The sequence below is a fragment of the Acromyrmex echinatior genome, chromosome 4 (assembly GCF_024713525.1).
Source record: "Acromyrmex echinatior isolate Ae372 chromosome 4, ASM2471352v2, whole genome shotgun sequence".
Lineage (NCBI taxonomy): Eukaryota > Metazoa > Arthropoda > Insecta > Hymenoptera > Formicidae > Acromyrmex > Acromyrmex echinatior.
Window position 1 is genome coordinate 6811080 of NC_141855.1, and position 26681 is coordinate 6837760.

Here is a 26681-nt window from a genome sequence, read left to right on the forward strand (position 1 = left end):
TTTGAGGAAAAAAAAAAGAAAATATTTGCAACAAGTACTAACCACCCTTTCGTTTCGCCGCTCGGATGCGGCGGTTTGCGACGAAGCAGGCATCCTTTGAGTTCTCCTGCTTCTCTCGCTTTTTTGAGATCCTCCTCTTCAATGATGAACGACACCTGTTCGCACGACTTGGTCCATCCTATGTCCTCTTCCTACAAGAAATAAAACAAGTAATAAAGATTAACAGAAAGTTTTGAAATTAATGTGATTGGATAATAATATATGTATAATGAAGGTTGCCGCACTCGATCATCTTATATCAACAAAATATAAGTCTGTTCGCGTCACTTATATTTTTTACGTTTAGTATCTTCATTTTCTTTTTCTTCTACATCCAAATATATATTTATCTTATTTTAGGTGCAAAAAATTTTTAGGAATTTTAAGCAACGCGAACAAACCTATAATTATATATACCTCTACAATTTCGAGAATAGAATAGAAAAGAATCGTCGATACATTTTGTGGTAATGTTGATAATATTCTTTTACTGAAATAACTCGGCAGCATAAATAACTCTTCTTTGTATTGAGTAAAATAAAAAAAAATGGATATCTACATAACAATCCGAATGATCTATAACAGATATATTTTGCCTTAGTTAGACTTTCATTTATAGCAGATGTTCGCCTTGAATCCTTGAGAATGTTTATCGCCTTGCGAACAAATATTATCGTATCCGGTTTATGTTCACGCGTCATATCCGTTGCACATGTGTTATTTTCGAATACGCTCCATTCGAAAATGCGTATCACCTTCTCCTCACAGTAGAAATTTTCACAAACTCGCAATAAAGAGATAAATTCTTAAAATTCTCTCAGAAGTTTCCAAGATACTTCATTCTCTAAAATCTTAAGAGTAGAATCTAATTCTAAAAAGTAACAACCAGTTTTAAAAAAAGAGTTAATTTTTAAGGTAGGATTCCACTCTTTAGAGTTACGATTGCACTCCAAAGATTTTAGAGAGCAGAATATAATTCTATTATTCTCTCTTTCTTAATCAAAACATAACTACATAGATTTCTTTTTATAAATACACAGAGAGAATTTTTTCTTAAAATTTACTCTGAAAATATAACAGTCATGGAACAACATTGTATTTCAAAGAATTTTTTAGTGTAAATCTCTCTCATTCAATAAAACTACAATAAAGTATAAAATAAGTTTGATCAATTTTATTGAAGTGAATGATAAAAATCTTTAAAATATTGTATTGTACCACAACTACCATATTTTCAGGGTAAATTTTAAAAGAAAATTCTCTCCGTGTAACAATGCTTTCCAAAGCATTTTAAGAAGGCACTCCTGTCAGCGTCTTCAGTCTCAATTTTTAAAGAAACACTCTCAAGATACTCTGAAGCGATTCAAATCGCATTTTTCCCGACAACCTCATGGATGTCCTACGGTACACCACATCGAGATGCATTCGCTGATATGCTGTCGCCTGTTGGCCACGACGGAGCATGTCGCGCCAGGATCGTAGACTTCGATACGTCCGATTGCATTGCGCATAAGTCGATAGAATCCCTGTGACACCTATGACACGTGCGGCATCGTGATTATTTCAATAGCATGGTAGGCAATCGTGCCTACCGGTGTGTATCAAACCGGTGCGCACGTCGCGAAGACGAGCAACACAACGAGCAGCAACGCTTTCAGATCAGTCCGTTGCAGATCGCTTGCGTGAACTTCACTGAGAGCAAACGGAGCAAATAGCCCTTTCAAAGTAATTCTGGAGCGAACGGCATGGAATGCAGTCTTCGAAGAAGGAAATCAACGCGAAAGAACAAAATAAAAAAAAACAAAGAAAAGATCGCGAGGAAATCAAGGTTGGATATTTCTGTCGCTGCTTGGCTCGTGCGCGAAGATGTGCGTAACATGTTTTCCAGCGGTCTTATTTATCTATTATTTTTTTAGTTTATCCAAGACATGAGATAAACTGCAATCGACCGTTTATTTTTGCTTGCTGAACTTTGGACATGATTTTTCACTAATGCTCGTGCTTTCGTGTAAAATTTGCTGAAGAATCGATGGAGTGAATGGAACATGATCGCCTTCGGCGCTCACGTGAAGAATATTAGGGCATTAAGTGGCATGTCGTGACGATATCCTGTTCAATGCGTTTTTTCAATCGTTACAGAAACAAGAGTTTCATAAGATTGTACAAATAGTTCTTCTCTTTCTTTTTCTTTCTATAATATAAGATAAAAGAAACAATTGTGTCTGCGACATTTAAATTAATATAGCGTCTACATAATAACATGTAAGAGTATATTGTAAAGAGTATGTGAATCAAATGTATAAAAACTGTGAAAAAAAATTCGTTACAATAAAGCCGAAGAGGTTGGGCTTAAAGTAGCTCCTTTTAGAATAAAAATCAATTTTTTCCAAAATAATTTGGTTTAAAATCGCTATTGTTGTTTAGGAAGATCGATTTTTTGGAGATTGCAACATCCTTAATGAGAAGATTTTGATCATATCAATCAGAATTTCAATTAACGTAACTTCTCTTTTTCCAATGTGTATATATATATATATATATATACACCCGCAAAAATATGGGCCACTAAACCGATACAGTGGCCCATATATTTTGTGGATGAATATATAATATCATTGGGATATAATTTACAATGCATTTCGTTGTATCCCGGTGAAGCAGCAGACCATAGTTGCAGTCGCATACGTTCTGAAAATATCGTGGCCCGCTATTTCGTGCACGCAACCGCATCTAAAAAGCCGTCTGGATCGTACAACAAATCCGCCAGTACGCTCAAATAATCTCGTATTTTTCAAGCCTTACGAGCGCCTGTTATCCTTTTATGCAAATGTGTTTCGTTTTGTCGTCTCGACGGAACGCAAAATTTCGTTTCCTTTTATCTCTGCAAGCTAAGTGTATACGTTTACACGTAAAACGTATAAAACTGTGTACACTGTCTAAATTCTTTGGAGTAGAATCTTATTCTAAAAAATGAAAATTAAGCTTAATCCTGAAAAAATGACTCAGTTTTTAATATTCAAAAGTGAAATTTTATTCTGCAAAATGAGATTTCACTCTAAAAGTTTTAGACAGTACGTATAAACTATAAACATATGCAATTAGAAACTGCATACTATTGCATCGTTTTTCTTTTCTGTGCCTTTTTGCATCTTGCAAAAAATATAATAAGTCAATAACAATCGAATCATTTTAATTAGCTGCTATGCTCTAAAAAATCAGGACTGAACGAATTTATTCTTTTTATTTATTATTTCGTTGTTGACTGACAGTTGCGAATTATTTCTCATCATTACTATATTATTATTACTATTGAAATAACACGCTCCCTAAAGAATATAATGTTTGTTATAAATATATGATAAATCTTAATAACGATAATTACGATAAATATAGCATTAATAACGATAATTACGATAAAATGTAGCACTTAATATTTTTGAGGACAATATTTTTCAGAAAATAAATTAATGTAGGATACAAAGCTTCGTTCTTGATGTTTTATTATACTTTAATATAAGCTAAAATATTTTTTAGCTTTAATTGGAACGATATTACGACAGAGAATAAAACTCAATCTGGATACATTTCCACGAAGTTTCACTCATTGCCAGGATAACAGATGATCTTTGTTGCATAATCCAAGTAGTGTCATCAATTGTTGATATCTGTGTCAAGACACAAATGTATACAACACTCGGAAAAGACGATTGATGTGACTGACGTTAAAATGATACGACTATCAATATGACTAAATATTTTCATATTGAGATCAAGACTAATCGACTGTTTCAAAGTGAGTCGCCGCCACCGCCACTCATAGCGAGCATTGGACTAAACACGCACTTATCGTGAAGGGTCGCGACACTTCCGTCTGTAACTTTTTATTCTTTTCTCCAGATGCGACAAGCCCTCGCGTGAAGAGCCACCGTAACATTTTATGGTACATAAAATGAATTCTTTATGCCATCGAGCCCCATCGGTCGCCTTCGGTCTTTTATTAAACTATGTCAGGGTGTTTTACGGTCATCGAGCACTCTGGTCATCATAAACCATAAGTGCCAAGCTCGCGCTGCCGCTTTTATAGACCGTCCAATTCATCTACGGTTGGTCGACGTTGATCCCGGCAGTAATAATAGAACTGCTTTCTACGCTATTTTTTATTAGCCGCGCTTGCATGATGTCAAGCATCTTCAATATTGACGCGTGTGCCATAAATTACACACGCCGTGTCATAAATGACTACATAAAAAAAATTAAGCGGTCGGAAAAAAAGATAAAATAAAATACAAGTATGCAAATGTCTTTTTATCAGCCGACTGCAGCGTAAAAATGTACGACAGATTAAATGCGACACCGTCAAAATAATTCCAAGTCTACATAAATCTTCTCAAAAAACGTTTTATATTTTATAACCATTGAATAAAGAATACAGGTATCACGACACTGCCAGTTTTACGTTGAGTTAATTTTATAACTTATAATGACGTCACATCAGAAATATATACGAATGGCGGTTATTATTATATATGAAATAGATATTTTGGTTGTAGAAAAGTATGTCCAATTGTCCATTTCTACCAATGTAGATTAATCTTTTAAGAATTAGAAAAAGATAAAAAGTAAATTGAACCGAGATAAAAATTAAACTACATTAGTAGAAACGAGCAACAGACAGCAACTGATTACTTTAGTTTATTTTCAAAAGAAGAAATGGTAAAGAAGTGTTAATCTGTTCAAGATGCATCATAAACTTGGTTCAATTTATAGGTAAAGAGTATCGATTTGGTTAATTTTTATGACATCACATCCGTCACACTGAAAGCGAAATGCATTTTCGCTTTGTGTTCCTTCCAGGTTCTTTATTCAATACATTCAATACATTTATTCAATAAATGTATATAACGAGTGCGGGAATTTTCGTATTTCGCAAATCGATTTATTCCAATCGTTATTCCAGTCGTCAAAAGAAAAAAGTAATTTCCGCGGGTAAGTTGCAAAAATTAAGGTATCTTTTCATGCCTCATTTTTAACACAATAAAAACGTATTGTCATCACTAAATTATCAGTTACGTGACCCATTTAAAAATAATTGATAAGCGATGCATAGAGAAGTACATTTATTTACGAGTCTCTCACTTTTTATATAATAAGAGTTTTATATAATAAAGAGATATAAAAAGAGTCTGGTAATAGCTAAAAATATTACCTAAGTAAAGTAATTACAATAAAATATTAACATAACTAAAAATAACTTTATTTTTCTAAATATTTAGTAAATATTATCAAACAGTTAATTATATTACATTTGGGATAATATTTACTAAAGTTTTAAAAAAGTAAAATTATTTTATAAAATTTATAAAATTATACAATATATTGGCAGGGTTGCCACAGAAAATGAACTTTAAAATTCCCCGACTTTTCCATGTTTTCCAGATAAAAATGAGAAATTTCTAAGAATATAAAATGTAAAAATTTTAACATTATATAATATATAAAAAATTTTAATTTAGAATCAAGGATTGTAAGAAAGGTGGCTATTATTAAAAACGCAAAAGAAGCTTAGTAATATAATAAAATTTTGGGGGCAAATTCAAGCCAACAAAAAATAAATTAGTTTTGGAAAAAAGAATGCAGTTATATGACGAAAAAGGGCGGTTAAATAAAATTATTGAATAAAATTTAAATTTAAATTATTTTTTAAAAATCGTTTAGTGTTCACGAGTTTTGAACATATTTGACTATAAACATCAGATAAATATTTAAAAAATCATAAAAATTATTTGGGAGAGAGCACGATCCCAGGCAGATTTAACAATTTTCACGCGCTCGTAGCTTCTTTTCGGTGATCCGGCAAACCACCAAGAGTATCTACTGCCAAGAGAATTCTCAAAAACTGCCATTCAGAACTGGCATTAAAATTGTAGGTCCCGTATGTTTCTGTGTACAATCTGCGTGCGCATCACAGACATACGAGAGGATATCGGACAATGGTGGAAGACGTTGTAAATCGAATTATACATATAAAAATTATTTGGAATAAGAACAGTTTAAGGGAAAATTTGTGAGCAAAGTTCAAAATTCCTCTTTTATATTTTCCCGATTTTCCATGACCAATTTCAATTTTTTTTCCCCGGTTTTCCAGGTCTGAGGCGAACCCTGATTGGTTATATATTAACTGAATATTTGATAAGAATTATTTCATTCAACATTTGGTAGCTACTATCAGATTTTTCCTTCAGTACACTATCGAGGTAAAATAACAAGACGCGAGTGTTGGAGTATCCTTGATGCGCCAAGACGAAAAGAAAAGTAAGGAGGCTGGGATTTATAATGTGCTTATGTATTATAAGCAACGCGGTTAGATCGGGCTAGACATCGCGCAAATCCACGACGAAATATAGGCGGAGGAAAGCAACCTTCGCGAATGCGAAGGCGGCTCTTCGCAGCGTAAAGCTTGGGGCCGGTTTTCGCTGTCGGTCCAGACGTGGATGCGGGCCGTACATACGATCGGTACGCACGCATAGGCACGTTTCTTGGGCTCGATCGCGTGATCGTGAGTACCTCCTTCTATGAGTGTGTATCGGATACGTGTGTATCCAGAAATACGTCAAAGGTGCGCGTATTTGTGCGCTTGTACCAAGTATCTTGCGATTATTTATCAAGAATTTTCTAATACTGACGTTTCGTGTGTACTTTGGCTACCATTCGCGAACAAGATGTGAAAAATGAGTTGTAAAGAGACAAATCTGGATGAGAGACATCATCGTAATTTTGATCAATAAAATAAAAAATTACTTTAAAAACAAAATATATAACAAACATTTAATAAACAAACATTTAAATCACATTTATGATTCACGACGTGACACGCGTGCAACACTTACATCTGTTTAAAAGAACGAGAGAACATTGATATTTGAGATTTCTAATGAAAGTCGCATTCCTATCGTTCTTCCAGTAAAAGAAATTCCATTTTTTATCGCAATCACGATACCCCCAGGTCAAGGTCGGTCAGATCGTAATGAAGAATTGTCTCGTCGCTTTTTTTTTAAGTAATAAACAACGACGAAGATACACGCACCTTGTACGTCGAGGAGATACGCACGTGTGTTGTCCGAGCCATACAAAACTGGCCACTTCGCGTGCGTCGATCATGGTGTAGGATGTTGCACGTATGTGTACGTTTGTTTGTCCGTGGAGAGCGGTGGCTAGGTCACGGTCAGGGCGATGCCCTCATCTTCCCTTGGAGAGAAAGAGAGATGGCCGCCGCACCGCTGAGATGCTCTAAAGCTGCATCTCGTGGGCCACGCGACCGGCGACGAATGCGATGCGATTTACGATTCTCCTCTTTTTCCCTCCTCGATATCGTGCGTGCTTTATATCGCGATCGGATTCACTGAGAACTCAATTAGAGCGCGAGGGATAAATCTTCGTGATCGCGATGGTCCAGCGAAAGTAGCTCGCTATTAAGAGCGGATTCAGACAATCTTCGTTAGTAGGTACGATGGAAGACGAAAAAAACTCTCAAACTAATTCTTCAACTTGATTTACGAGTTATTTATAAATCTGAAAATCTATTTGTTTCCATTAATTTCGCGGAATACATAGATACTCGTTATTCTTTTTCGAAACTGAATAAGCTGGAAAGCCTTCATGGTGTGTGTATTTTTACATAATCAAGTTTGTACGTTACAACATATAATGATAGAAAGCAAGTAGTATCGCTCGTTAAAATCGGATATGAATTATTTCATGTGATTTTAGAAGCTTCCTTTATCACGTCGTAAAAATTACCCAGCAGGCGCAAAGTATATCCCACTTACTGCACCAAGATGTTTTCTCGTAAATAAATGTGAACGAAAGAAGAGAAAAGAGGAAAAACTTGTATACATTGTTTACGTAGTGTTTCGTGAGTGCCGTTATATGTAGCACATACATCGTAGTAGAAACTGATAAAAGGAACTAATCACGAGCAAGAGGAAGTAGGAGAGAAAAAGAACAGAGACGCAAATGAAAGCACGATCCTCAGCGTCATCGTCATCGTCGTTCGTGTCGGGAGAGACGAAGGTTATCATTTGCAAGCTGCATCGCGTCTCAGTGTGCAATAAACGTCCGCTGTATAAATATGCATAGCGCAGCAACGAGGCGCTATCTCGTCAGACGGAGGTCGTTTCCATGTCATCTGAATTCCCGGGGCGCGTGATACGCGCCGCGACGTTGCATTCATTGGATGCACTTGAACCAGGAAATTGTCTGCATCCTTGGCGCGCGACTGGCAATAAATAGACGTTCCCCAGCCACTGGTATGCCTAAAGATTAATCGCATCGCAACGTCGGAGGAAAATCGCGACATCCCGAAGCGCGAAGTTTGGATCCAGAATGCGAGAATTGACGCGATTACGCCTTGGTCTTTTTCGTAAAAAAAAAAAAAAAAGGAATAAGCGTCTCTTTTTTCACGAAGAAATGCAAGGCACTTGAAACTCGACCTCAAGTTTAATATAAATATTCAGGGGAACCTACTTTGTTCGTGAACGAAACGTGTACAAGATTCAGTGATGCATAAAATTAGAGAGAAAAGAGAAGTAAGATTAACCTAACTAATTAGATTCATAAATCAATAAAACCTTTATTTATCTCTCTATCCATCTTATTATCTATTCATTAAGCTAACCGGTTTCAACGTGAATACGGAGTTGAATTTTCCTTACTGAAATTGCTCATTTTATTTAGGCATAGTCTTACAAAAAACTTTTGGTACTTTTAAGAATTCTTAAAATTTTTTTCCTGATACTTTTTTTTAGTATTATACTTTGCGTATAAAATTTAAAGTTTTTTTGTTGTCTTTGTGGAATACATCTAGGATACCATTAGGGAACAACAAAGGGGAGGACACTTTCTTACGGTAAATCTTACATCGGTTCGTGCTTCGATTCGTTCCGCTCTAGTTTCTACAGCACGGTGAAAATTCATTTCCACTCCTACTAACCGGTAAACTTTCGTGACATATTACTATGCGACAATGTTGTCAGACAGGAACGTACTTTCAGAAAATGAACATTACCATTATAATTATATCAGATACTTGCCACCTTTTATTGCAAAATATTCATTTATATTCATAGCAAAAACTTCATTTAAAATCCTAATATCTCAATTACTCGTTATGTTCACACACTTCTATCTAAAAAAAAAGATATGCGCACTTTATATTTAAAAAAATTAGATTAAAAATCAACATTTCACATCCTGAAAAGTATCTTTAGTGGTTTGAAATAACGTTTTTAAGGAAAAATGCTGTAATTTCCACTCTTTCCGGATAAATTATTTAATTTTTCGAGACTTTTATGCTCATTCAATTTTATGTTCATCCTCGTACCGAGTTTTTAAATTTATTTCTGGTTTATCCCAATCTTGCGATTGAAGTCTGATAAATCAGTCTGATACAATCAGTGATGAGTATAAAAGAATTAAATCATGATAATTTTTCACGAGTTTTGTCGCTGACTCTTCGCTCCAAGGTAAAATCAATGGTGTCGCGCAATGAGCGTAATTGAATTACACTGCAGCCTTACAACGTTCCGACACGTGATGCATATGGACGCGTACGGGAAAAAAAAAAGAATTCCAACGGCCTACATTCGACGTTACGTCATGCATCCGTTCTTCGTGCACAATAGTTGATGCTGAAATTGCTTGGTTTAATTATGGTTTATCCAGCTTACGGAGGTGATTATATCGTCTCTGTCCGATCGGCCGTGATTAGCATCTGGTGGCACGCTATAGAAATCGTTCACTAGTCTGATCCTCGAACATTTTGTAATGATAGTCCTTTCTCGGTAACAAAAATTAAGTGATGCGGAATAAATTTGCACGTAAAATTAAATTTAAAAAAACAATCTATATCTCAAAGCTGATTAATAATTAAAATGTTTCGCACTTTGACTTTCAGTCAAATAATTGTATATGTAGTATTGTGTATATAAAGTATATCATTAATATAATTAATCATCTTTTATATTAATTCAGAGTTTATCTTGTAATTTTTCTTTTGACGCGTAAATAATTGCTTTCTTCCTATTCTTTAAGATTTAAAATTGTATACAAAGACAAATAAATAATTAGGAAACACTTGCAACTGACACTTGACTAAAGGTTAAATTACTTACGAAATGCATAATTGTCGCTATAAGAGAAAGAGAAAGTATATTGCATGAAAACCGGGAATGCAGATCTTATGAATTACGAAAGAGCGATTTTCTAAAACAAATGTACGTACGTTTGTACGTAAAAATTGTCTCGTGCGTTTGCATATTCCGGTTGTTATCCTTGAAGTCGCTCAGAAAGGTTCCTTTCGAATCGAAAGAACGACAAAACTAACTCAGAAATATAATTACACAGTCAGTTTAATATTAATTTGTATATCTATTTTCTTATTTGCGGTAAGTAATCATATATTGACAATTAACTTTGGAATAATTAGCTTTTATAAACATGCTAGATTCATCATAGTTAAAGGTATAATTTAACTGCGGTTAATAATTAACAAGTCTACTATCAATCATATAAAAGCGAGTCATCCATCTCTTCCGCTTTATTTACTTTATTTCACCGCGTTGTTTACATTAATATATTATCCAATTTGCTTCTTTTATATCTCTTCTTTTTCATTCTTTCCTCATTAGATAATCTTCAGACAAACTTTGTAACACTTCTCTGATAAATCTTAATTAAGTTTCTCGAGTAATCATCCATTTGTTTCGTCTTAATCGCCACGTTTTGATCTTTCAGTTCCCAAGCGGAGCAAGTCGTTCGCTTCAAAAATGATCTTTTCAGAATAATCTTTTCTCTCAGAAGATTTTGATAATTTTTGTGGATTTGTGTAAATAAAAATAAATATTAATGACTGTATATTTATCCATTGATTTATTTACTATATTTCAATATAATGTTTAGCATCATAAGCATGCTATTATAAAAGAAAATTTTTTGGGATCATCTCATTTGGAAACTTGTGCTTGGGAAATCAGCGTGGGAGTCGAAAGGTTAATTCCTTATTCTAAAGCCACGCGATCCTAAGCTAATTTCTTCTTGCATATTTCGGAGTCCCGGCGACGCTCCTGTTGAACAAGATCGCCATACTCCGGGTTTATTTTTACCCTTACTAACTCACAGGGCAACAGGAATATGAATGAAAGGAAGCGATAGGCAAGCTGCCAAAACGTGAGCTATTAATATAACGATACAGGGGATACGGAGAAGTCGGTGCGAGGTTTGATCGCGAGACGCCACGCCATGCTCGAATTCTCAAAATTTGCGCTCGCGATTCGATCGATTGGGCACGTCTCGTCTCGATGTCGGGAGAATATACAGTCGACAGTTCAAGGTTCAGCACGTATACGAAAAATTACACGACACGATGACATATGGCGTGCGTGTGCGAGCTTCCTTTCTCTTTCTCTTCACAAACAGTAGTGGCGTGTTTCCCTGCAGGGTGCATTACCCTAGACCGAAATACGAGCAAGACCATGGAACATCAACCCCTGGTTGGCGATATATTTTTGGAATTATCGCTAGCTCTCCTGCCTCTCAGATCCTGTACATCAGACTGTTTCAGACGGCGAGATACGAAAATCGTAAAAATCCCCGATATTTAATTCCTGGAGCATAGCGTCTGTCAATGACTGCGTTCAGCAGAAAAAACAACTTTGCAACTGTTGTAAAATTCTTTAATATGATTGGCCTTACCATCATTGGATCTAAATGTATAAACCAATCATATTCAAGAATTTTACGGCAGTTGCAAAGCTGGTTTTTCTGCTGAATACAGCCAATGTTTCGAATTCTCGCAAGCTCGAAGATAAATATTGCGTATCGAATAACTTGAGATTCATTTCATGTCACGTATAAGTTTATCAGACAATATTCTCGTAAGAGAATATTTTGAAGACGATTCTGGGTGAGAGAGAAAAAACTTGTAGTCACGTGTACATGATGAAACTTGAAAATAATATATATGTATTAATTATCATTTCTAATGATAATTCATTCGGAATCGAAAGGCACGAAACACGCGAATGCACGCATCTACCGCTCTTATATCAGCTCATTCGAAATAAACTATGCAAGTATCGTAAATTTACCTGGTTTACCTTGATAAAGTAATGAGATATGTGAGCCTCGGTGAACGCGATGGAAGTACAATGTCAGAGAGACATTTGGTACACGCGATCGCAGAGGTATCGTTCATTATGCATGCTTGGTAGAAGTTCGCGTGTAAGATAACTGTTAAATCTATCGTCGGATCAAGATGAACTTTATTTTCATTCGGTACTCGAGATATTTCTATCGCGAGAAATCGCATTCATACGATTTATATTGACAGTTTACACCACACAGTTGTATCATACAAACTAACTCATAAAATGGATGCTTAAATCCTGAAATCAAACTTGATTATTTTCCTTACATTCAACTGCGATTAGCCAATACGTACGGTTTAAAGCTTACTACACACTCTAAAAAATATCGATGTGAATTTAATGCGATGTCTATATAATGAAATGGACGCTTGAGTTCTCCAATATAATAGGTATAGTAAGTCTTAAGCTGTAAAAAATCAACCGATCATACTCGATTATTTTCCTCACATTTATAACTGATTGATTAATATTGTACGGCTTAAAGTTTACTACGCATTCTAAAAAATATTGATGTGGATTTAACTTATTGCAGTGTGTATACAACTTCTATTTGTGTTATATTACCATCTATAATATTACCATCATTATGGTGTGGATTTAAAATTCATGATGTTAAATCTATTTCATATTAATGTTATTAACACTAACATAGTGAGAATTATACAGACACGTATTGTTAAATCCATACGATATTTTTTAGAGCATCTAATGTGTTTGCATCTATTGTTTCAGGACTTAACATGATAAAAACGAAAACACTCTACAAAGTCTGTATCAGAGACAGTTTTCAGATTACAAATAGGTTTGAGATTGGATTGGAATTTAATTAATCAGAGGAAAGAAAATCAATATCAAGTTTAGTGAACTTTACTTTTTTTAGTCCAAATTCCAATCCAATCTTAATTCTGATCTGTAATCTAATAAAAGCTTAATTAGAGATGCTCAAGTAAGAGATTGAATACCGTTTAGTCAATTTCTGATTGATTCGCCATATTTACAGGATTTTCTCAAGATAAAATGAATTAAATGTATAAGAATGAGATGCGTACGATAATAATGCGCTTCGTATTTTCGCTTTAAAATAAATGTTTTCGATCGCAACTTTTGTAGTAGCGCTGCAGCAATTATCTCGCTTCTATTCGTGTGACCTATTGTTTTAAAAGCCGCAATAAGAACATCATAATTTTCCACGGTTACCGATCGGGCAAATGACGGTATACAAAGCGTTCTATTTTATGCTGCTAGAAAAGATGCAGCGGGCAATAAAAAAGAAAAAAAAAAAGAACGGCGGTGCATTGCGCGGAAGAGTGAAGTGCATTCACCTCATCTTATCTATCAATGCGTTGCAGCACCAAACAGCCGGTCAGTTCCGCGCGAGCTCTCGACTTCCTTCTTCCTGATATCGGTCCGAATTATTCTTGCGAGTGAAAGGAAAGGCTTGAACGATTCTCGGGCGATTTCAGGCGATTTCCGAACATTTTGTTTACCCTTCACGAGACTGCCGGCTTGTCCGAGCTCTTCGCTTGCCCGAGGAAGAACGGAAAAAACGAGTCAACGACATCCGTGAACGGCAACGTGCCTGCAGCCTGGATCGTAAAAGAGTTTAGTGCCGGTTGTGGGACGAGGTCGTTCCTCGGAGATGATGTACTAAAATTTACGGTGGGCGTGCGCAGGCAGTCTTCTTCTGACCGGTATACCTTGAATCGTACAAACTCCACAAACGATTTCTACTCGTCCTGAACTCGCCGTGTCTCACCGCTAGGAAACGCCTAGGAAACTCGCTTCAAAGAAGCAACAACGAATTCGTTTATATTTCTGAGCTAGTCTATGCTAACTGCATTCGCGAATCGTTATAGGTCAGTATGAGTCAGATAAGTAAAAATGTGTACATTCTGTATAAAAAACATGAGTGTAGATTAAACATTTAACATGGAATGTCTATAATTTACACTATATATTAATGTTAATATTAACACCAAAAGTGGTGTAGATTAAAATCTCTGGTGTTTACAACAAAGCTTGGATTTTAAACCTATAATATTAAATAGTGACACATCACATGGTGTTAATACTTTATACACTCATATTTTTTTTAGAGTGCAAAAACAATATATTTTTACACACAGCAATTTTCTGTCCATGATTATTTTCTGTCCAGAAAGCGTTACATTTCGCGCCTCATAAAATCATGAAGAAGAAATATCGTCGCAAAATAAAATCGAATTTATATTTTAACAGGCGATTGAATTGAACGTGTGATTTTGGATGTTATAATTTATCCTGCAGCTATAACGAGCGCACGGTTGAGATTAAGCAAACGATCGGGATATTAAGCATTATTGAACAGAGATATATGCTCGTCAGCGCCATGTACGAAATGGATTAATACAATTCGCGTGATTAGCAATGTCGTAATTTGTTGTCGAGGCCAGTAACGGGCCGCTCCATAGGAGAATGTCACCGAACATTGTAATTTACTGAAAGTGGCGCACAAGCGTCGGCCGGCGCCGACAGTGCGACATTATGAACCAGGCACAGACGCGGATTCCAATTAAACGGAACGCTCGTTAACTACTTATTTCATCGGGCTATCGTAAATTCCCTCCCCCTGCGAGCGGTTAAACGGTAAAGATATGGCTTGATATCAAAATTGGTTTTCATGCACGGTATGCGCATGAGCATACCGTTAAAAAGAAATGACTTTGCGACTGCAAGGCGTGTATATTCGCGCGGGTTTTTCGACTTACGAAGCAGAAAGTCAAAGATAAAAATAATTAAACGGGAAATTACTGTGAATAGCGAGTCTTTCAATTTTAATTCATAATTTCTTCGTCTTTGATTGATAACAATTGTTACACAGAGTCATTTAGTTAATATTACTTGACATTGCAAAAATCGTAGGAAATAATATATCAATATTGTATAGAATATTAGAAGGAAATTGTATTTTTATCATTTATATATATTTATATGTATATTTATATAATTTTTATAATATATTAAATTTTAATAAAGACAAAATTTAGATAATAATAAAGCTTCTCCCTATCGCTTCCTCCCTATTTATTAAATTTCATCACTTCCGACTTCACTGATTTTAAATACAAATTGATTTAAAAAAAAGTTATATGTGAGTGAGATAACTTTAATGATTTTTGATGAGCGATCAAGTTTCTCTAGAAACAATGATCGTCTTACGGGTTACTTATCGTCTACAAAATTCATTTTCGAAAATGAGTCGGACTTTTGAAGCCATTTTACAACGAAGCAGAACAGCCGGATCGAAGTCTTTCAAAGGGACGTTTCCGTGAAAACTCGCACGTCAGTGCGAGAAACAACAAATCTTCGTCTAACTGAAGCCCGGTAACGATCCCGAGTACCACGATGGAATGGAATAAAGGGACCTAAAATAGCTACGGACCCGTCTGTTTTCGTCCGATGACCTATCTGAGCTTTTATAAGAATAGGCGCCGTATATTTCATGCAAGCGGCTTTGCGGAGACAAATGACACGTGACACTCTAAGGAGAGTGCTACTCGCACGCGTTAATTTGTCAATTTTCAAGAATTATAATTTGGAAATTCCGTGATATTTTTAAATAAAAAAACTTTCATCACATTTTTCTCAACAAAATAGAACTTTTCTATTGTTTCAAATTATATAATAGATATATAAAAAAGTATGTAAAATTAAAAAAATTAAATCACATTTTTCCTAAAGAAAATGTAACTTCTGTATCGTTTCAAATATATATAATAGAATATATTTAAAAGAAAATATATTAAAAAATTATACACACACATTCTTTGAGATTAACGAAACGTATTTGACAGAAGAAAAAGAATTGCCTTATCGAAGCGAACGCTTTCATTGATCGCATTCAAACTCTGTCATTTTCTATCTTTCGTGCATACAAAGTCATTCGAAAGACGTTCACTTTTATCACCGTTTGCTTGAGGGACGATTATTGTTGCGACCTTTCGTCTTGTTCTTTTTCTTTCAACCTCTTTCAAAAGTTCACGCAGTCGTGTCTTTCTCTTTTACGAAATAATAGGACGCTATTTCTCGCGGTTTCTGATATTTTTTCACTGTAAGAAATATTATTATAACAGTTTGTTACAACGCGCATATCTCTTTATGACGATTATATATATAATAATATTAATATTTATTAATGTCTATATCGCACATTAATAAATATCAATATTAGTTATTTAGCTCCGAAACTTTGAAAGAAATATATTTTACTAAAAGGATTTAGTAAATTATAATGTATAATCTTTTATTTTCTTTTTTAAATACATCTATCACATATATTTAAAAATATACAAATGTTTTAGTAAATTAGGGAGCTAAAGGAGCAGATAACACTTTTTCGTCTCTCGAAAAAAAAAAAGAAATAATAAAATACCAAACGAAGAAATTTTCAAGGCCAATGCTCCCTCCAGACCCAATTACACAATCCTGTCATAATCCTGCGCCACACTGAACTGAATGAATCTCAACGATCATATCCCTCTTATTTGTAAACAGGAAGTGCGGAACATCCTGCGCGTCCAAGTGCAAAGCCTGTGTCGTGCCTGCGCGCGCGTCCTATCTCACGCACCGTATCGTCGTAATTTGCAATTTATATCATGGATTTACATATTAAGCTAATCGAACGCGATGTTCGGCGACGGGGGATTACCGTTAGCCGTCTTCAATCGGGCTTTCCGCGCTGGAATGCACCATCGTTTAATCGCCATCGCTCCGACCCTGCCTCTTCCCTTGCTAATAAATTTTCATAGGTCGTTCGAGTGACTCTTTATCGCGAGGAAATTGCCTCGTAAGAGTCTCTCCGCCGTCGCCAAGATTGGGATCGAGATCGGCGTCGTTTATAAATCGCGCGGGGAGAATCATTAGAGGATCGCTCGCGAGATGCGATCGCGCGTTCGCTGGAAGCAACACGCGCGGCGATCACGTTATCCGCGTGAAAGATCTCGTGGATGAGTGGCTGCTGCCCTTTCCACGGCTTTCTGCGATCTTGTCTCGATCCCCACGAGCATCCACGCGACGGTATGGTGGACCAGTGTGTGTGTATATGCGGGATAGTTTCCCTTTAAAGATAATTACTTATGATGCGTCGGATAATGGTGAATCAAGATCCTTGAAGCCTTCAAATTTAAAAACTGGTTTGATAGCCCTTTCTCCTCTCTTCCTGCCGTTCTAAAGAAGTTAAAATCAGAATAGTTTGGAGAAAAAGAACGGCGTTACATTCGCATTATTTTGAAAATAATTAGTTTTTCTAAACAAAAGATTTGTTTTAATCATCAATTTCATACTGAAAAAAATAATGTTATACCAACAGCATTATTTTAATTGAAAATAATTATGTTTATTAATTTGATAACACTATTAACGAAACAAATACATCACGCCTTTGTTTTAATAAAATTTTATTTGTTTCATTAATAGTATTACTGAATTAACAAAATTATTTTCAATTTAAATAATGCCGTTGATCATTTTTTTCAATGTATGTAATAATTTGTTGGTATCGCATATTCAGAATCTTTTCATCATTTTTTCATTAAGAAAGATCAGAATAAAAAGCTTTGGGCGCTATGAAAAGTGATTGTATTTCAAGACTGACAAATAATCAGCGTGCAGTTTGCATGAAATTGCAAGATACACGCAAAAATATTATATTAGGAACCAAGATCCGCTTTAGCCTTCTTCGTTTATTTGTGTGGATCAGAATGAAATATCGTTGGATATAGTTGCACACCGGATATCCGGATATGGTCGCAAGAAAGACGCCACTTATAGACGTTCGTTTCTGATATGTCGGTCCGGGAATTATTAGCGCTTTGCTATTAACGCTTTGTCATCCTCGCAAATAGAGATCGACTGGGAGTTTCTCGAGACGTAACAGCGTTCCCACTTGCCGTCGCCTTCTGGGATATGGGTGTACATCATAAAATGCATCGAACGACGAGGAACAGGAAGAATTTACGCCCCGTGCGAACGATCGAGAGATGCATCGCGCTCGCGATTGCATCGGGTTCTCTTTCCGAGTTCTCTTCGTGCGCGCCGAGCGCAACCGGAATAAAAGGCGGGTTCGCTGGAAAGCATCGAAGTCGGTACGTACGTACGTACGTACGTATTCCCGCGGCAAGGGTAGAAAGTGAACGTAATCGTGGAGAGTACGAGAGAGGAGTGGCGTACCTCCATTCGAGAGGAAACGCAAGGACGTAGCACCGGCACGAGCGAATTCTTTCGTCCGCGCGGTAATATACACGCGACGCGTACGCATACGCATACACACACACACACACACACACACACACACACACACACACACACACGCACACGCAGCATTGGGCCTTTATCTATGTGCTAGTGGTTACACCGGCTCTCCGCTCCGTGACGATTATGCCAAGTTATTTTATATCCCAGCATCCAGCTCGCCTCGAACTCCTCCTACCATTTTGCCTTTTACGATTTGTACTCGCGTGCTCGTACGCATATTCGTACTCGCGCGTATTAATTATTCTCAGTTATTTATACGTTTATACATCGTGTATCACGGTATCATAGGAGAGGCGGAGTTATGCGACATCGAGTTATCGCTTGTCGTAGCGCCGTCGGTGAACTGTGATCTTTATCGTACATGCGAAACGATCTTTTATCTTTTTGCTTCCGTCGTCGAACTGTAACGAATCGGAAATATAGAAGAAATATTTTCAGAAGGAGGAATGAATGCGTGGGAAAAGAGATAGTATGAAGATGTGACAAATGTTGAGGCATTAAATATCAGAAATATTCTGTCCTTCCTTTTCATCTTAGGGAAAGAATGATTTTGCTAAAGTATGTAAAAATTTAGCTGGATTACATATCTGAAAATGATTTTGTTACAACACTCTCAAAATAATTATGTAGCTTAAGCTGGTTATTAAAATGTCAAAACTTTTTGCAGCATTCATACTCATTATGTTTGAGCGTCTACATAATTATTTTAATAGTCCAACAAAATTATTTTCTGTATTTAGCTAAATTTTCAAAATATACTTCAGCTTAATCATTCTTTCCGTGTATCCTCTTTTCAGAATATTTATATTCTTAGATTAAAAGTAATTTTATAGATTATTATATAAACGATCGTAACAACTTTTTCATTCGCGCACGGAAAGAACGACTTTAGTATCTAAAAATTTAGTCGGATACAAATTTGAAAATTTTGTTGGACCATGAAGATAATTATGTAGGAATCTCAAGTATGATAAGCAACGCTGCAAAAAGTTTTAACATTCTAATAGGGAGTTTGAATGTCTCTTACATAATTATTCTGATAACTCAAACAAAATTATTTTCAAATTTTTTGTATATAGCTAAATTTTTTGAGATACTTCAACAAAACTGTTCTATCCATTAAAACATCCCAAGAGAAAAGTAATATCTGACATCTCAGAGATCTAGGCGGAAATTTAAGATGAATGGCCAAGGCATTCTTGTTCCTTCTCCTCTTTTGCAAAGTTGTCTATGCTTTACAACCTTCCTTTCGCCATTAAGATCAGAGAACTTGCGATTTCCATCGGGCGTTGTGCCACGCAACGACCTTGTGCCGGTAGCATATAGCCGCGTTGTTGTCCGGACACGCCGACGTTCGTCGCGTTTTACTCGCGGCACATTATCGCAATGCTTCGCCGAAGAGATCGTTTTCCTCGAGATCAAATCGTGCTTAGCGCCGCCGTTTAAAGGCTTAAGACGTACCTTCGTACAAGCAGCGTGGGCGTGCATCGACGGTGCCGTATTATTAGTATTTAATGACAACATTGAAGAAGGAATTGCATAGTGCACGATCAATTTCACCGATAAGCAAGACGCTATTAATTAATCCGATTCTATTTTATAATCGTATAAAAAGACGCCATGTAATTAACATGTAATATCGTCAAATATAAATATAATAAAAATCAAATATAAATGACATCGTTCGATTGATCAACTCACGAATAAATAATCCTATTGGTTAACATGAAAATAAAAAATTTTATTGACTTACTTATATCCATTTTTTGAATTGTTATCATGAATGAAATAAATACTACTCTATCAAAAGAACTAATTTATAAAAAAAAAAACGTTAAAACGTTTTATTTTAGTCTTTAGTTACTTTTCTGTCAAGTTAAAGAATAGTTTTTCCCTTTTTTCGAGAAACTTAATTTTTTTGGAGTCGTCACTTTTGAAGTAAGGGATCGGTATTGTGTGTTACGTTCACGGGTACTTATCATCGCAAGTACATGTTAATCCGATCCATATGCTAACGTGACAATTTTAACCATCGCGTGAAGTTTAGAAGCTGAATATAAAAAACGGCTAAGGGAATGGTAATAATCATAATTAAATTCTCAACGACACGACGGTAGTAAGGGAGATCAATTTCGCGCAGCTGTTATATCCAGCAATATCTGACACTATCTGCAATCCTAATAAAACGAACTTTATTAGTGTTATACCCTACGTAAACACGTAATACTTGGCTGCACGTGCGAACGCGTCTATCCGCCAAGAAGTCGTTTGCAGCAGCCTTCCCTGCCGTTTTATTTCCACGCTTGTGGTTTACGATTAATTTCATAACGTTGTCTTGCGGCATTGCAACTCTATGAAATATGTATGCACGCATATTTATATCCATGCTATTATATATGCGCGCGCAAAAGCGTATTTTCTCGGTGATTATCAAGTAATTAATCCTACTTTAATACCACACCTACTTCGCAATCACATTAGTACTGCTGTAGAGTTCCCTGAACCGCGTTCGTTTCTTTTCCGCTGTTAGGATTGTAATCATTATCTATCGATCAATAAATTGGTAGACTAACTAATATGCCTGTCAATAGGAAATGAAACTTAACTATTTAACTTAATTATTTAATTTCTATATAATAGAGAGTTTAAAAATTTCAGTTACATAAATCTGATTTTATGGTAAAGCCATAGAAATAGAAATAAATTCATGTTTTTTATTCATTAGAATTTTTTATATATTGTAAGAATTTCATTTGAAAAAAACGAAGATGCATAATATTTATCTGAAATTCATTGCTATGCCGAGAGATATAAAAATGTCACATAAAAGCATAAAGAAGATATTCCAAAATAAAAAGTTGGCAGATATGTATGTAAGATAAGATACTTTGTACTACGCGAAACAAAATACGCTATTGCCCACCACGCCGCCATTTAAATCGCCACGTAAGACCACGCAGCCAAAAATACCGATAATCTTGAGAATGTCTGGGTCGATGCCAATTGAGTCCGCAAAGGATACTTGGCTAGTAATATGAAGTCTTTCCGATCATGACGCATTCAAAAGGATTTTATTTAAAAGAAAAGAAAAAAATGCACTGTTGGAAGAAACACACAATGTAATTGTGCAACAGTTTATATAAGCGTCACACAGTTGATTTTCTTCTTTATTTCTGATCAAAGATCAGTCGATTTTATCGTAAGACGCATAATTACGCAGCGCTGCGGACTGTTTCTGATAGTGCAGCAAAAATAGCGTTTGAATCAACAGCTGTCAGTTGGTCGACAGCTCGTAGAAAAAAGAAGAAACAGAGCCAGAGATGAAAAGAAACATTTTATTACGGATCTTCTTCTCTTTAATCCTCCCTTCTAATTATACATGGTATTCGGTAACAGACGGTAATACAGATAGTATAGATAGTGGGAAACCTATAATAGAGTCTCTAAACTATTTGGAGCGAGTCGGAGCTTTTCTTCCAAGCAAGAAAGACGACTTTAGACGCCATCCTCTCTTTTCTCGAGTCGCGGGAATTATTTCAGTAACGTTCTGTATAAACGATGATAAATCTGTCCTGTTAGATTCCCGAGAAATAACGACACGCGGTTAGAGAGCATGCGAACCAGGCGAGACAGGATTTCCCTTCTCGCTCTATCATCGGCAAACGGCGCTTGGTAACCGGCTACCGGATTTTTGTCCGTCGGTATCGGATGCATCATTCTTCGGGGAATCATATGGAATCCATAGTTTACCGTATACGACGCAATGCGACGCGCGACACAGCCTACGGTGGAATGTTACTCTGGCCAGTGTCCAGTATCCAAGGTCCAGTTCTTCCTTGAGAAGCGTCGACGAGTAGCCTTTCCTTAAACCGCGCTTCTCGGAAGATCTACCTGGAAACCGTTACGATAATACGGGCAGTGGCCGATGCTGCTCGTTCAGACGGATGCGAATCGTTTTGTGTCGAGTGGATCGTTTCGCGATCGTTTCATGGCCATTCCGTGCGACCGAGAGAAATTCTTCGGTGGCTCCCGACTCGAGGGAAACGTCTCGGGAATTTTTCCCGAAGAAATGCTGTGCGGTTCTGCGGCGCCGAGAGATAAAATCGCTTCGAGTCAAGTGCAATCAACGTATATCAATGTAACAATTAACGACTAATAGATAGATGTCATAAAGTATAAGCTTATGTCTTAGTCAGTGTTGTCAGAACCAAAAAATAAATTGTTGCCAACAACTATTAGGTGTTGGAATTAATTCGTAGCGTTTTACAAGTGATGGGAAGTACTTTCATTAATGTATTTTTTAATGCTCATGTGAAATAAATAACATTCTTTCATTAAAAAACGCTACGAATTAATTCCAACACCTAATAAATGGCAAAAGTGTACCAGATCGAATTAAAAGGTACCAAAAATTTTTGTTTATCTCTTTCATTTTCTTACTATCTTTTCTGCAATGTAAATAGTACCAGATTACCAATATAGTTAAAAATGTAGCAAATCCGGTGCAATTGTACTAAATCTGGCAACAGTCTCAGCAAAGTGCAACGGTAAATAAAGTAAAGATTATTTAATATAGTATCTTCAATAATAAAGATTTTTTATGTATCTCATTGATGCTGATAATAATACAAAAGTTTCTCAATCAATATCAGCTGCTTAGCTAAAAATGATTTAACTCCTTATAACTACAGTTTGATATCTGATCATTTTCAGATCGCTTCAAATTTCGTTCAAACGGCATACCCATTTGATTGTTAATTTCTTACATACGTGTACATATAAAAGAGAATTTTTTAATATCTCTAATAACTTCCGTGATGTTGATCCGTTATATTTTTCTCTTCGGCATCGAAGTCGGTCGAGTCTAAAAATTGACAAAATAAAGAACGAGGGACTCTCGAGTGTTAGCGGTGCGTCACGCGTGTTGCGTGCTGCACGATGCAGCTGTTGTCTAAATCCGCGACTAATCGTCTTCTTCCGTAGACATTGCTCGGCAAAACAAAATACTCCGGTATCGCTCAAGCCTATACTCAAGCCATAGTCAAGCCTCAGGTAGCACCCCCTCAAAACGAACGTAATTCTTTTTACGTTATATTTGTATGTTTAAATGTTAAATGTTTAATTTTATACAATATATTATAAGATCCGTTTGTTATTGTAATAATAAATTCAAAGATGAGTGAAATAAAGGCCATAATCAAGGAAAAAATGTTGTAAAAATAAGTATCGTGTATTGACAAATTACAATTGTGTAATGTAGAATAAATTTCGACTTTACTGTCAGCCTTTTTCAGTCGTATATTAAGTCTCTCATTTGTTTCTGTTAAGTTAATATTAAAAAATCATTAATCTTAAAATTATTTTATACATATACGTAAGAATAATGATGATGCAACTACATCATTCTACATCTTACTTGGATAAATAAATATTTATATGTAGAAATAATTTCCACTACTACCGATTATTATTAATGGTACCTTTTTAAAATGTCAATGATTGAGCATATTTAGACAATCAATTTACAAACCAATTAAATCAATTTTTTTAAAAAAAGAAAAGAGAACGGAAGAAGAAATTGTAAAAGGGATATAGAATAACAGTTAAAAGTAGTTTTGTTTTCGAAAATGGAGATTTAATTACTACACAAAGACGGAAACTATGTTAAAACTCGTCTTGCGGGGGATGTCCGGGATCTCGTTTCACGACTCTCGGATAACGAAAAAGTCGAGATGTAATATCATATGCGTATGAGAATATCCATGAACGGAAACACCATACTGGACAGATTGTTTGCACGTATATATAGAAGGATGTTTTATTTATACGTGATTCGTGTAGTAAATATATATAAAAGTCTCTTTCTCAACATATTTGCTTTAAAGTTAATTTTATTTTTAATTCCTCAATTTCCTCTCCGCGTAATTTTGCATTAAAGTCCATCGAAGTTAATCGATAAATTCTTTCAGAGAAGTTATAAAAATCATTGAAAAGTTACGGCAGTTTATTAAAAGTTTCGGTCTTCATAAAATCGCTAGAAAAAAATGAAAATGAAAATCCAATCTAATTAAACTTACGCGAGAATGTTTTTATAATTTTAATTATTGCAATTTTGTTCCAATCGATTTCACATAACATAAATTGAAAGACATACAGGAGAAAGAGAGAGAGAGAGAGAGAGAGAGAGAGAGAGAGAGAGAGAGAGAGAGAGATCTGGCTCTCTAACTCTCTAAAATAATTTTATTCTAACGGAACGGAAGTGAGAATGAACCACCTATCATAAGAGAATAAGTATATAAGCGCGCGTGTTTTTCATTAATTAGATCTCGTTAATTTACTTCTCACTCGCGAAGATTATAGGTCGTACAGTGGAAGAATTTGTTGATAGCAATTAACACTTCCTTATCTAAAAATGGAGGAAAACTTGACAATTTTCGAAATGCATTCATGTCATCACTGTAGCTTAACAATCGCCTCGATGAATCGTTTGTGGATTTAAAGATCGTCATCCGGCGCGCCCTGAAGCTCGTGAGGTTAATTAGATAAATTACTGTGGCATGGTGACGACTAACGCGGTGTCACACCGATTAGATCGCTGATCTTATTTTATAATAAGCGAAAGTCAACGCCATTCTCCCTCTCTTTTTTTTTCGCGAGATTGAATTAATTACTCTCGACTTGTGAGAAATCTAATTCGCAACCCGATGTGATTTACATTTAAAAATGTCAATACATTATCTTTCTTAAAATTAATACGACGGCGAGGAATTAACTTAATTTATTTTAAGTTCATCATATCGTTTAAATATTTGTTTGCGAGTTTCCATCGTTTTATAATATCACAATATCCGTTGTATACTTTCCGTTGTATAATTTCCTGAAAGACATATGCGGTCGATTTAATTGAAAGTATGAGGAAGTACGAGTATGTTCTTTTTTTTTTATAAAAATAGAAGATGTCAGTGTACTGACCGGCTTTAGCGAGGACAAGCTTTTAAACTGCACTAAAACAGCTTCACCTAAGGATTATTCGGAGGAAGAGAAAACTTGCAAAGAGCATAGGCAACAAAGTGCGTAGAAGTGGAAATATCGTAGGCCCCCTTTATTGCATTGATATAATAACGGTACTGAATCAAATGCGGGATTACATTAGAATCTTGGCGTGTAATCGATCGCGCGAAAATAACGAATACATACTTGTCGTGAGCCACGCCGTGCCGTGCCGTAAGCGAGTTCGGCGCGAGTAATCTCCTTCCGTGGAACGAGGAAACGTTTCTCGAGGCGTGGCTTCGTGGCTGTAACGTAACGTAAGCGCTTTCTGGCTGCAGGTAAAGCGCGCGTTTACCTCACGTTATACAACCCGACGCGATATATCCAGCACACACGGGCTCACCCGAAGAATAGAAGACCTTTTACCGCGCGGCTCACCGCCTGTTACCGTAGATTCTACGGGGTTACTTGGTCTATTGCTGATGTAACAGCTGTCGACGCCCGCAACACATTCCACTGGGAAAACGCTCGCGGATCTTGCTCACTAAGCTCCGAGACTCGCTGCCATTCTCGTCAATACGCTTAAGATTCTGACATTGAGATTTTCTCTATCTTATACGAGATAAGATATCGCTCATTTGCTGCAACAATGACACAGTTCAACAAGAAAGTTTTTCAGATAATAAATTTCAATGTTTCGAATCATTGAAATTTTCTAATAGCAATTTTAAAATGCAATTTTTTTTGTAATAATCGATTGAGGAATAAAGTTCTTTTATTAAATTACATTCTTTCTCTTGATGTTTAAATGCCTTTTTGTACAAGTAACTAAAACATTGACAATTTTTAAGTTATGTTGATACAGCAAATAAACGATATGACACTTCCGAGACATCTCTGAGCGATAACACTTGTACATTTAAAGCATAATATCGTGAAAGAACAACAATTCAGTCGACACAACTAAAACATAACATCAATATTATAATTTCGTCCTCAACAATGTAACTGTTATGTAAGACCATGTATCATATTACATTTATATTGTTGAGTACAAAATTATAATATCGATGAGTGCCTTCCATTTAGTGACACAAGTCGACACCAGTATCTTTCTGTCTCATGGAATGTAAAGAAGATGGAATGTCATTTGTGTCA

The 26681-nt window shown here is 35.8% G+C and overlaps 1 protein-coding gene and 1 long non-coding RNA gene across 5 annotated transcripts in view; one reads left to right on the top strand and one right to left on the bottom strand.

The window, feature by feature from the left end:
• Positions 1 to 26681, bottom strand: part of smash (smallish) — a 69370-nt gene that overhangs the window by 16094 nt on the left and 26595 nt on the right. For all 4 annotated transcript variants that reach the window (XM_087405365.1, XM_087405366.1, XM_011066825.2 and 1 more), the window contains exon 2: positions 43 to 191. In XM_087405365.1, the coding sequence (XP_087261491.1) occupies positions 43 to 93 (51 nt within the window). In that variant the 5' untranslated portion in view covers positions 94 to 191. The remainder of the gene's footprint in view (positions 1 to 42; positions 192 to 26681) is intronic.
• Positions 200 to 26681, top strand: part of LOC147909901 (uncharacterized) — a 32515-nt gene continuing 6033 nt past the window's right edge. The window contains exon 1 of the long non-coding RNA XR_015544792.1: positions 200 to 26611. This is a non-coding gene — a long non-coding RNA (uncharacterized LOC147909901). The remainder of the gene's footprint in view (positions 26612 to 26681) is intronic.